Source organism: Papaver somniferum, chromosome 9 (assembly GCF_003573695.1).
Source record: "Papaver somniferum cultivar HN1 chromosome 9, ASM357369v1, whole genome shotgun sequence".
Classification (NCBI taxonomy): domain Eukaryota; kingdom Viridiplantae; phylum Streptophyta; class Magnoliopsida; order Ranunculales; family Papaveraceae; genus Papaver; species Papaver somniferum.
Genome location: NC_039366.1, coordinates 68,188,821 through 68,202,233, shown reverse-complemented (window position 1 = coordinate 68,202,233; position 13,413 = coordinate 68,188,821). Strand labels below are relative to the sequence as shown.

The 13,413-nt window shown below is 36.6% G+C and overlaps 1 protein-coding gene and 1 non-coding gene across 2 annotated transcripts; both read right to left on the bottom strand.

Annotated features, from left to right (window-relative positions):
- Positions 1–445: 445 nt before the first annotated feature.
- On the bottom strand, positions 446–2,421 carry LOC113311093 (40S ribosomal protein S25-2). The gene is made up of 3 exons (XM_026559944.1): positions 2,253–2,421; positions 1,996–2,130; positions 446–777 (listed from the first exon to the last, which is right to left on the bottom strand). The coding sequence occupies exons 1-3, from the start codon at positions 2,328–2,330 to the stop codon at positions 664–666; spliced, it is 327 nt and encodes a 108-aa protein (XP_026415729.1). The 5' UTR covers positions 2,331–2,421; the 3' UTR covers positions 446–663.
- LOC113314657 lies at positions 1,088–1,205 on the bottom strand. Its single transcript, XR_003342538.1, has one exon. It is a non-coding gene; the product is annotated as a small nucleolar RNA snoR111 (small nucleolar RNA).
- Positions 2,422–13,413: the final 10,992 nt, after the last annotated feature.

The window sequence follows — 13,413 nt, the reverse complement described above, 5'->3', positions numbered from 1 at the left end:
CTCGTAGGTAAACCTTAAAGTGTTATCTCCAGCTTTTTTCACCGCCGGTATTGCTAACGAAAGGGGTTGCATCTCTAGTTGCATGACTACTAAGTGTAGCGGTATTCAAAACGATGTTTGAGCTGTAGGAGGGAAGGAATTCCACAGCTGTGCTAATTCTTGCACTACTGTCTGCATCAAGGCTCACTAATTAAGCTTTTAGTGGCCAGGAAACGGGAAAATAGCCCCGATATAAGCATGTTACCAGCTGAAATATTAAAATAAAAAACTACACTATATTCCCTGCATTCCTGAGATATATATCTACCAACCATGCAAAAGGAGAGACGCTAAAGTCTAAACCAAGGAAAAAAATACAAGGACAGCAAAACTACTCCTAGGCCAGACATCGATGTTAGAGACCATTTTTACCAAGTAAATGCTACAAAAATATCTTGCTATGATATGAGAAACAAAACGCAGATTGAAATAACTCAGACAACCAAAACTTTTGAGTACCAATAAAAGTACATGACTCAAAATATAGCAACTAGATTTTGGCCAATATGTTGGTAGAGCTTAACATCTGTTTTCCAGTGGTTTAAAATGTAAAAACTCTCGATAGCCTACTGATGCATTCCAAGAACAACAAAAGAAAACTAACAAGCTCTTGGTGGTGTTCTTCTATGTGTTGGTGGCTCTGGTGTAAATCTGCTGGCTGGAATGAGCTGAAACCATCCTGATCAAACCCTTCGCTACCAAATCCCTGATTGCCCTACGAGCTAGGGATCCATTAATCTGAGAGCAAATAGAGAAAAGAAAATGAGTTAAAATGAGTTACTTTTCAGTGTGGATTCCACGGATACTAGAGAACCAGATAAAAAAGATATTCATTGCTTCTACTGACACTTAAACATCCATAACCGAAATTAAAAAAAAAACTATGCTTCCACTTTTTATGCCGCCATCTATTTCGCATATTGCATTGATAAAAACATGCTTGTTCCAATTTCAGTAAAATTGAAGGTAAAAAAAAAAGGGGACCAATTAGAACTACTTGTGAAAAAACAGTTGGAAAATCAGAACTATTTGTGAAAAGAGAAAGAAGATGTTGAAGAGCAACAATCAGATCGTCAATCAATTAATGGACGTCTGAAACGATATTCTCACCAAATTTTTCTTCCTCCGTATCTCACAGGGAGAGATTTATAGCTCTGACTGTATAAAGAAACAGAGGTTTTCAACTTGCAATAGACACACACAAAAAGTGATAGAGAGAGAGGAAAAGCTTAAAAACAGAAGGCAGGTGAGATTATTGGAAAATCAGAACTAAGGCACTGTAATTATCCACACAAACACAGTTAGAAGCTTTGCACTATCTGGAAAATGATGAAAACTAAAGAACAACTTATGGGAAAGTAATGACAAAAGGAAGGCATCACAGAAACCCCCATTGCAGTCCGAAAATGAGAACTAAGATACTGTAATTGTCCACACAAATATAGCTAAAAATTTAGCACTAGCCAGAGAAAATCATGAAAACAAAAAGACAAACATAAGAAACCAACACATGAGGAGTCAAAAAATACTGAATCATGGATTAGGTATCACAGTATCCCCAATTGCAGTTTGGAAAATAAGTTTCCAAGTTCCAAATAACGAAAGTTCTAGATATCATCACAGCCCAAAGCAAACACAAGAACATTTATTCTTCCCTTTCCCTCTATCCCAATATTAATAGAAGAAATAGATCCATCATTTGTCCCTTTTCAAAGTATAAATAGTTTCCTTCTACCTAATTCTACATTATAAACATAAACTTATTATACTACCACACTATTAGCAAAATCAACAACATACATCTAACTAAGATAATCAACAAAACCATGGATTAGGAATTTAAGTACTGTAAAACAAGCCAAATCTAAGCGCACGATATCATTTTTCTACTCTGAAACGTCTAGAGTAAACGATTTACGAAGATAAGAGATGAAGAGGAGTTAAGAAGAATAGTACCCTAAGTCTGTCAGACAAGACTGAAGGAGTAATAAGCTTGTACTTGGGTGCTTCTGAAATAAGCTTATCATAACTTGCTTGATCAAACAAAACCATGTTGTTCACCTTCTCCTTTTGCTTTCCTTTGCTCCATTTCTACAGATTTGCAACTTTGTTTATCAGTAATCAACAAAACAAAAACACAAAATCCCTAAAAGAAAACCTATAACGAAGATCTGAAATGAAAACAGAACAGAACGAAACCCTGATTTGATTACCTTCTTCTTCTGCTTGCCTCCGCCAGATTTGGCTGGTTTGGAAGACGGTGGTGGAGCTTTCTCTTTCTTTGGTGCCATTTTCGATTGATTTCTCTAGGGTTTGCTTCGGACCTCCAACGAGATGTGGAGAGAGTGTTTTCTTCTTATTTGGAGAGGGAGAGGAGGCAAGCAGTGATAAAACTAGGGTTTTGTAGCGGAGAAACAATGCTGATGGACTGGGCCTGGATGGGCCAAGCTAATGACAGATGGGAGATTTGTTGGTTGGACTCCGTAACTTTTGATTTTGATTTTAGGGTCCAGCGGTCAGGGGTGAGCAAAAGAAACCTGTTTTGAGGCATACTAAATGATGACGCCATCTAGGGTATCCTTATAAGGGGTGTTTATCCATATTAAAATTATTAGGTTACCCTTTAATTAGATTAAATCACATAAATAATTTTCAGTTTAATTAAAAACTTAAACTAAAATTGGTTAGATTACTTAAATACCCTTTGACCAAATTAAAACCTAAACAAAAATCAAATCAGTCAACATTTCTTCTTCTTCATTCTTTCCTCTTCTTCATTTTTGCAGCCGAAACCTCTCCATAAATCGATTAATTGTTCGATGAAAAATCTTTGATCGTCGATTAAAACCAAACTATAACGATGAGTAGAACGAAACGTTGTGCTAGAGATCTACTTCCAGACGTTCATGTTGGACTGCAATACAATCAAGCAAGTTCTAGGGCAAGCGAAGAACAAATCAAGTCGAGGGGAGTTGATTCACAAAATCCAGATTCGAATAACCCCCTAATGTATATTAGAAGGTATTTATTCAAACCCATCTTGATTTTAATTGTTCTTACTCTGTTTAATCGATATAATATGATTTCTTAAACGAAATTAGGGTTTTCAGAAGTGGGTTCGCCCAAATATTGGCGAAAAAAGAGACGAACTACTATATTTGTTCTTTATTTTTTGCTCTGTGGAAGCACAGTTCGGCCCAAAATTTGGTTTCCATTTTGAGACGAACTTAGACTATTTTGAAGTTCGTCTAACTCGACTACTCAGTATTTTAAGCGAACTTAGTAGCACTAATTGTTTGTCAGAAGAAGAAAACAAATGGTTGCATAAAGTTATCTTATATATGAACTTTGATTACCAATAGAGCTTCTCAGGTATAAAATTAGGATATATGTATAGGATACTGAGTGGTGTCATGGATTGGTGGGTTAAGAAGCTCAAGAAATTGAATGTTGATGTTTAGTTGTTACGGTGTTCTTGACTTCTTCATGTCTAGTGTCATTTGCAGAGAGTAAAGAAATCAATCTTAGGACATATGTATAGGATGTTGACTGGTTTCAAGGATTGTTGTGTTTAGCAGGCTGAAGAAACTGAATGTAAATTATCTAGTAGTTATGGTGCTTTCGACTTTTAAGAATACCAAGTCAAGAGGTGTCCAAACACTGGAAAATAATTCCATTGGATCTCGAATAGCTTGGTGGAAGTTGTGGAAATGAATTGGAAATTCATGATGAAAATCAGTAGAAAATCTTGTTAATGACAATTATGGTTCTGAAAATGAAAGTTTGCATGTTGTTGATCTGTGATTGTAAAACATGACAGTGAAGTCACGTCTTGTGTTCTTCTCATATGTGTGTATTGATTCTATTGTTGCATTAGCAATTTTCAGAAATACTCAAATGTTGGTTAGCTAGCGGACAAGATAAACATCTTTGTTACCAACAGGGCCAGGAATGAAGATTTTAGAAAGGTAGACTCTTATGGGTGATCTAATTAGATGTTGTAAGGTTAAACTCGTGTTTAATGTTCTGACTTTCGAGTTAACCTGCTATTAGGTTTGTGACTGTATGCTTAATGTTTGATTTCGGAAATACAGATTAGCAGTGGCGAACTGGCACTTGTCAATGTTGTTATTAATGCATTTTTTCAAGAGCTCTTAAAGAACAGCCTGTCCTTTTACATAGGCTTAAAATGCTCAGATGGTGCCATATATTATCTAGGAATTAAGGTATTTGTACTGATCAAATTATATGCAGGTTGAGCCGGTCTAATCTCTTAGTTTTAGAAGGATATGTGAATAAACCACCTGCTAAAAACTTTGATTTCTAAATATAATCCATGACACCGCTGCTATTTTTTTCTTCCCTTCCAAATATAATCCATGACACCACTGCTATTTGAGTTATTGTTTCAGTAGTTCTGAGTTCAGCCTATACTCATGTTTATTTTGTTTTATGTGTTTTGATTTATTTTATCTTTCAACCTGGTTCTATGTTTTTCATTCAGTTCAGTCTCTTAGATTAGTTTGTTTTCTACACATATGTGTGTGTAATTGGAATCATATGTTGTTAAACTTTGGCTAATTTCATATTTAGTGTTGGGAAAAGATGGTATCACCAAGCGCAACGATTTTCCTCCCATGTTTGTGGTTATTTTTTCTTGTTTTTCAGTTATCTAACATTTGGTCTGTTTAAGAGTTCTCACTGTTGATTGTTTAAGTCTCTGTGTGTTTAAAAAAAAGTTTTTGTTACTTTCTTTTTGTGTTAGGAAACAAACCAAAGGTGGTGGGAGAGTTGTAACTCAAAAGTACAAGAAGAATAGGTTTATGGAAGTAACCCCTTATAATGTTAGAACTCCGCAACCTCGAGTAGGAAACAAAAATTTGGGTGCACGTAAAAGAGGAACTACAACCTCCGATACAGAGGATGGAGAGACAGAGATACAACCAGAAGGAGAAGTTCATGGAAGTCAAGCTAACAAGGAAAGTACTACTACAACCAAAGAGACCGGAAGCGGAGGAGGATTACAAGGTAACACAAATAGAGATGAAGATGATGAATAAGATGAGCAACGAAGACAACGAAGGGCTGGAAAACAAGTCGTTGAAGATGGAGAAAACGAAGATGAAGATGATGAACAAGAAGAACCACCACAACCACAACCAAGAAAACAAGTAGAACCACAGAACGTTGTTAAACCACTGAAGACAAATCTTCATATTCCCGATGATGATTACGTAATACCTGCCCAGAGAAACGCCCCAATACTTGGTCTTCCTCAAGATGGAGGAAAAGATTTGATTGGTTACAAGGAGTCGTGGGCAAAACGAATCTATGAGACTCCGGATCATAGGGGTGCGGTCAGAAATTTGAGACACCAAAGGGCTGTAGCTTGGGATTTGAAGAATGAAGTCGATGAGGCTCAAGCTATAGTTCATAGATCTGGTTTTGACGAATGAAATCGGCATTTGCATCCAATGGTCGCTTGTGATGAAGGAATCCCCATGTATACGTCGTTCGAATGCAATATACTCCGACACCACCCTTTTGTCTCCTCTTGGACCCCCTCTCATCATTGCCTTGTAGAAGTTCTTGTTTCGGCGCAATGTTTGTAACAACTGATTCCGTATATACTTGATTTCGTCTCCTTGCCACTCCGAATTCTTCACCTCTTCAAAAGGTCCTAGTTTCCGTCGTGACATGATAACCGCAATTTCCATCCCCTCCGACAGCGTCCATGGTTATAATGTAGTCACGAATAATTTCGGGTAGTTCTTCCATGTAATTGTCATATATCATATTAGTAGGGCGCAAGTACTTACCATCCTTATTATTTTTTAGGTCCTTTCATTTTGCCCGCCGCATATATAGGCTTATTTTCCTTCGTCTTGATTTGTTTCCCCATTTCTTGCGAAGGAAACATCTTCCCTTTGAGTTTAACGTCTCTTGGGGTATCATTTTGTTTACTTGTTTCTCCGTTATCTTTACTCGGACGACCACGTTTACTTGAAACCTTAACTTCTCCCAACTTCATCAATTCCTCAATTTCTATCTTTTCCGCTTTGTACTTTGCATCATGATTCTCAACTTCCGATGAATCTCTTTTGGTTGCCAACAACTTTTTTTTTGCTCTCTCCTTGTTTCGTTTCAATTTGGTACTTTTTCTACCTTTCCCCTCACCCTTTTCCGGTTCCAAAAGATCCTCCTCGGTGAAAGGATAAAGGACCGTTCTCAAGTTGTGATAAATGATTTGCTTTTGACCCCGGTATGAAGTTCGGTACTTCTCAGCTAATCTTTTCCCGTAAGGAGTATCCCAAATCTCTTCCTCGGGATCATCCGTGGGGAGAGGATCAAAACTCAATTGCTTCCAATAACTATCAATATGCTCAAAAGGTATAATACCATCCACGTATCGAGCTATTCGGTGACGACACAGAAGTCCCAATGGATTCTTTCATTTTACAAACACATACTTCATGAGGTTCATTCGCGTTCCAAGCTTTCATCAACTTTACTTCAAGCATAATTTTGTCAATACACAAATAGGATACCCGGTAAGTTTATCCCCTTAGCCAAGGATCGTCCCTATAATTTTTATGCTCGGAATAATATTCAAATTACGATGTAATTCTTACGATAACCATTTTGAAATACTCTTCTATTACCTCAAACACCGTCACAACCGAGTCAACTCTCCCAAAAAGGTTCTTCTTTAATCGATGATGAGCGGACTCTACCATACTTGTATCTTGGTTGTCGAAATGTTTGTATTTGTTTGTATAACAAGTCACGAACCTTTCTTTGTTAGGATCCAAATATTCGGTAAGCAAATAGGCAACGACATTTGGATACTCGGTGCCCCAATGCGCAACAAGTTCGTCACGTTTAACCCGATAATCATCTTCTGTAATTGACCACGTCAAAGCTTCCCATTCACGTGCGAAACAAGCCCACAACCTTTCATTCTCATCATAATCCTTCATAAATTTCTCCTTTTTCTTTTCTCGTATTCCATCCGGTAGTGCCTTAATATTCTCTAAGTCATTCATCTTAAGCGGTTGAATTATTGGTTGACATTTTTTCCTAACGTTGTTCCCTATATGAAAAGTACAAAGAAAATTATGGGTGTCCGGAAATACCTTATGAATGGCATACATCAAAGCGGATTCTTGGTCGGTTACAATCACCTTAGGAAGAGCATCCTCCCGAAACATTAACTTACATTACTCTAATGCCCAAAAATAACTTTCTTTCAACTTGTATCTTAAAAAACAAAAGGCCACCGTGAATGGTGCCTTGGTTGAGGTATGCCCAACTATGTTCAACAACGGCATCTCATATTTATTTGTCTTGTAGGTGCAATCCATTATAAGCACTTGCGGAAAACATTGGGTTAATTTAACGCAATCCGATTGAGCAATAAATAGATGTGTGACTTGGCCGAACTCATCAGATTCCTTTTGGACCATGTAGTTGTTATTCCCCGCCAACCACATCAATTGTTGCATCACTACCCTACCTTGCAATTCTTTCTTCCTCAAAGTACTTTTAGCGTTATAGATATTTCATAGAGTAGATTTGTTATCAGGGTCATATATCCGCCTTCAACATGCTTAGGATTTTAATTGGTGGCAATGTTTTATACATCTTACCTATTTTCACGTATTCATGGTCTTTGATTCTTGCAACTCTTGCATGTCCATGAAGATCAAGTGCACGTGGGTGGTTATGACGACAATCTATCTTTTTATTCATAGTCCAATAATATTCATCTTGGTTCTCTCCTATAGGGTTGAAAACGATATTTAAAGGGCATTTTCTTTTCTTCGTCATGGTCTTGTTCTTTCTCCCCGTCTTCCCAACATACACGGAACCCTTTTTATGCTTATCAACGTCTTTGTCGCTTCTCTCACAAACCATTTCAACCCGGTTTTTTCGGCTTTGTTGCCCGGTCACTAGCACACAGTTTATTAGCAATCCACGTTCATAAGCTCAAGCCTTTGCTTCCTCTTTACTTCCCCATCTCTACAGAAATACAAGGCCACATATATACTTAGTAAACATTTGGGATATATACTTTTTAACATATAAAATAAGACATCACTCAATTGGTTACCTACCAAGTCATTTTGGAAGTGATCTTGATTATCTTCGTGAATGGTATTAACATCCGAAGGTTGATTGTGCATTGGTTGAGGTTCATCCATCACAATCTACAAGAATACAGCGGGGTTAGATAACTCTAACTAAAAGTTAGGCTAATTCAAACATTTTAAACCAGAGCCAAACTAAGGAAATGCTCAGAGTAAAGTTAGGTACGGCTTATACAAAAATTTGGAAAATGAGACGAACATTACGATTTCAAAAGTTCGGCTTATAAACTGGATGTACAATAGAGACGAACTTTGGAATCGAGTAAAAATTTAAGTCACACAACAATGTTCGTCTGATACATTTTGGACCGAACATTACATTGTAACTCGAAAAAAAACAAAAAAATAAAAAAACAGTAGGTTCGGCAATCCAATGAAAGAGATCGAACAAGCCAAACTGCTCTTCCCGGGAAAAGTTCGGCTCTTATTTTACAGCCGAACCCAGTATTGAACTTCGTAAAAATTTGTAAAGATTCAACTTTTTGAAAGCTAACAAAAGGAGATTAGACGTCGTATACGAGTATACCTGTGTATTATTAGCATAAGGTTCTTCATCAATGTATTCGTCCTCTGGATTTGGCTCATAAAAACCATCATCTTGAGTTTTAGGTTGAGGTTGAGTTAAAGTTGGAGCAAAATCATTCTCATAATCCAAAAAGTTAGCCAAATCTGGATCATTATTGAAGTTGTTGTGTATTATATTGTGTCTACGAGATGAAGATTCACCTGGATCATCCATTTTGAATCACAAAAATCACCCAAATCTCAAAAACCCTAGTTTTTTTCCACTTCTTCTTCCTCTCTCAAAAACCCAACTCTCTCACTCAAAAGTCAGATTTTTTTTCCAACTAATATAACACTAACAACTTAACCTAGTCAATAATTAACATTATTAACTAATCATTATTATTAAAACTAATCATAATTATTAATACTAATTAAATAAGGGTAAATATGCCATTATAAAGAAAGGTAGATAAGGGGTGTGGTGTTTTTTATTTAGTGACCCTATTTTGGCATTATTCAGTATGCCTCAAAAAAACTCAGTATGCCTCAAAACAGGTTTCGAACAAAACCGCCATACTCACGGATTTTACCCGGACCAACCCAAAATTTAGTTGGGCATGGATTCACAATCCCAATGAAGTCGTTAAGTCGTTAACCTATAGGGTTTCGTGAAAAACCTAAGGTTAAGAAGAATCGACTCTAGTCACAACTAGTATCACACAGGAGGTGTGGGGATTAGGTTTCCCAGTTGCTAGAGTTCTCCTTTATATAGTCTTCAAATCATGGTTTGCAATCAATGTTACCTTGGTAACAAAGCATTCAATATTCACCATTAGATGAAAACCTGATTAGATTTAAGCTAATATCTTTTAACCGTTAGATCGAACTTAGCTTGTTATACACAAATGAAATGTACGTCATTTAGATAAGGTAACCGTACCTAAACGTGTACACTTAGTTGGTTCAACAATAGTTAACCAATGGTTATCCATATGAGCACTTTCATATCAACATTATTCATCTTTATCATAACTAGTTCAAATGACTCAAATGAAACTAGTTAGAGAGTTGTTCAATTGTTTATATTCTCATAGAAGTATACAAGACACAATTGAAGCAAAATCGATTTTGTTTCACTCGAATCATTTCATGAACATTATAGCCACGGTTTGCAAAAGATTGCATTCCTTATTATATAAATGTATTAGTTCATGAACAAACCGATTTTAGAACATAACCTACTTAAGTATGCAAACAAGTACGCATTCCTAAGTAGCCGGACCGAGTTTGGTTACGCCATTACGCGTACGGGTACACATACCACTTCACAATTCCAAACTCCAGTAGAAACTCACGGGACTTGAACTTCCGCCAGTACGCGTACGGGTACGCATACTTAGTTCCCGGACTTCCAACAACCAACCAGTATGCGTACCCGTGCTTCCCGGTTTTGGACTTTACACAAATGTGAATACACACTATGTTTATGTCCAAACATGGTTACATGTTTTAAACCCTCATTTGAACCATTGAAACATTCTTGGAAGACGACAATAGCTGTCTCACACAAACTATTAGCTTCAAAGCAATTTTCAAATGATCGAATGATCAATACGAAACATTCCGAGTCTACATCAAATGACTGTCTCACACAAATCATGTAAGATGTTACAAGGCGATTTTCACATGATCATCTTTTGACCTTCGTCAAGATTAAAAGATGAACTTGGTTAAAGCAAAAGCTTACCAACACACATTTCGAGAAATAGATAAGCGAGATAAACTCGGCTCGAAATACCAAATATGTATAATTGAGGTCTATATAGCAATACGACTTTTTGTCTCAAATAGGAGATAGAGTAGATATACTTTTGAGTGATAGATGAGTTCAAGTCTCCACATACCTTTTGTTGGTGAAGTTCCACAAGTTCCTTTGAGTAGTTCTTTGTCTTCATTCGATGAACGTCGTGGAGTCTAAAGCTCAACTACACTTACTATCCTAATCCGAGACTTAGCTATAAGTAGACAAGAAATCAAGACTTATAATTTTGGCAACTAAAATTGACAACCAAGCTTGAGATAGCAACGCTTGCGAGTTCGAGCGAGCAGTGTTGTAACACACTACACAATCTAGTAACGAGTTACAAAGGTTATGTCGATGTCGTAATTACGAAGTCCAGAAGAAAAGCATTATAATTCTTAATTCAATATACCTATATAAAGCACTTATCACAATTAGTAGTATATTGTTCCTTGACACTTTGATCACAATATGATAATCAAGTCCATTATACTAAAGTTTCACATATATAACTTTGCATGCTATGTTTTCAATCAGAAACAACTTGAAAGCTTACGATATATACATGGAAACAAGTAAAGTTATGTATTACTAACCTCAAGTGGAAGGATGAAGTTATCTTCGATATCGATATGTCTTCGGAATCTTCTGGTCTTCAGAGTAATACTTGTATGTCCCAACATTTCTAGATTTCCTAGTCTAACCTAGCGAAGTTGACTCTAGTAATCTAATCAAGCGACTTGTGAGTTTTGATACTAAAATATGACAACCAACCTTTATATACCAGCATTTGGCGGGTTCAACTGAGCAGTGCTCTAACATCATTCCACCATAATTAGGTTTTACTACCTAATGCTCAACAAAATACTATTTCAATTATGACTAAACACTAATTAATCATCCACACACCAATTGCTCTGCAACTGACTTTGGTGAATGCTCAATCAAGCATCTTGGCTCCACATGGTCGGTTCATCACCACCTATGTTCGGTCTCTCTCTCATCCATTGGTTGATTCCCATTCAATTATTCATTGATCATCCATTCGGTAGATAAAATATTTTGATTTTAGGGGTTGATGCCCATGTTGTTGCTTGGTTACGAACTAAAACTGTGTATGAATCCTAATTTTATATGTAATAGACTAATAATTACTCATATTAATTAATTAATATATAATTAATATTCATTGATCAAGCAATATTTTCTCTGACTATCAACTGCTTCATAAAGCAATACGTCAATTCCTTTGACTAGCAATATTGGTTTATCTACCACTGTGAAGCCGATCCTGCCACCAAGATTTATTTGCTCTACGAAGCAATATTTTATCAATTCAGTTATCAATTGCTCTGCAAAACAATATTTCATGTTGTTTCAGCTATTATTATTTTATTAGTTCATTAACCAATACTCAGTTGGTCCATTATCCAACATTCAATTGGTTCGTCAGTCGACCAATATTTTAATATTAAAATCTATTTGCTTTGTCATTTGACTTTCTCATGACATGCAATCAAGGATGAACATTCTATGATCATTCAACGACGATTATTTTCATATGATTTCCTATAACATGTTTGACATATCAAAGTGGTTTATGATCGATCTAGAAATCTCATTAAACATATGCTTATCAATTCAAATCATTCGACTATCATTGTTGCTTCAGCTAGCACAATGATATGCCACAATCATCAGTGACCCATCATACTCAAAGTTTATGGTCCACAAAGCATGTTGCTGTCTCAGCAGACACTTCATGCTTCATCCATCACAACCTCGAACTATGGACTATTTTAAAGTTCACCATTTAAGACTCATAGTCTGGATAGGTCAATAGTTGACCATAAAAAATACGTATGCAAAACATACTTTCACATGAGACATCAATTCATGTCACATGGGGGGATAGTCACTAGGGTTTTGTTTTGGTGCCCTACATCATGTGTGATGTGCAATACATCCACGATGAGAAATGTGAGTAAATCTTGGTGGCAGTTGAAGGAGTAAATTGAATAGTGGATGGTCCATCAACCAAGTCTCCCACGCAAAGTGGAACTGGTTTACACACGTTCTGCCACTTCCCTATTCTTCCACTCCTTTTCAACTGTCACCACTTATAGGAGATTGATGTGCTAACACTCTGCAATAAATAGGTTCCTCAACCTATGACTTTATAAAACAACTGAACTGAGTAAGATTCAACTAAGAAAAATCTATGACAGTCATTTATCAAGCAGTTACAGAATAGTTCTCTCGTGTTACATAGATAAATCATCTTCAATCAGTTAAACACATCACATCATTAATAGATCAATTTCCATTGATCTCGACACATTCTCAGCTTCCCTCCCTGCAGACCAACCATTCTCTTTCCTTGTGACCAAATTTAATCTGGAACGACCAGTATCTTGATTTAGGCCAGAGTCTTACATATTAGTCTCTTGAACTCAAAGTACTCCCGTGCAGTACATTTATTAAAGGTTTAGACGATTTGCTTCATCGAGCATATCGAGCACTTGCTTACTCCACCATTTTTTACCAAAAAACTAGTAAACCGTTTTTACCCGCAAACAACTGGCAATTAAATAAAAAATATTACGAGAGTCAAAAAACTATAAATCGATTAATAACCTGCAAAAAAGGCAAAAAGGAATTAATTATGTTTACCACAAGCATGAAATATGGCTTCCTCCATCATCCCAGTTTGGGGTTTAGCTCCTTATGTAGAAAACACTCTCAAAAGATTTATTCATAGCTCAAAAGGTGTTTATAAAGAAGAAATAAATAAAACAAAGGATTTGCAACGCTATATTGGCTTTACAAAACAGCATCAGCAGCGAAATTGTGCAACTCCGATTTTTCTCGACCCGCAGCTCTTTGTTTTACCCCCCCCCCCCCCCCCCCCCCCCC

What these genes read in the sequence shown, in the direction of transcription:
- LOC113311093 (XM_026559944.1), bottom strand. Translation starts at nt 2,330, where the DNA reads ATGGCACCAAAGAAAGAGAAAGCTCCACCACCGTCTTCCAAACCAGCC. An exon ending in GAGGCAAGCAGAAGAAGAAG is followed by an intron (nt 2,131 to 2,252) that starts GTAATCAAATCA and finishes GCAAATCTGTAG; the next exon opens with AAATGGAGCAAAGGAAAGCA. An exon ending in TCTTGTCTGACAGACTTAGG is followed by an intron (nt 778 to 1,995) that starts GTACTATTCTTC and finishes ATTTGCTCTCAG; the next exon opens with ATTAATGGATCCCTAGCTCG.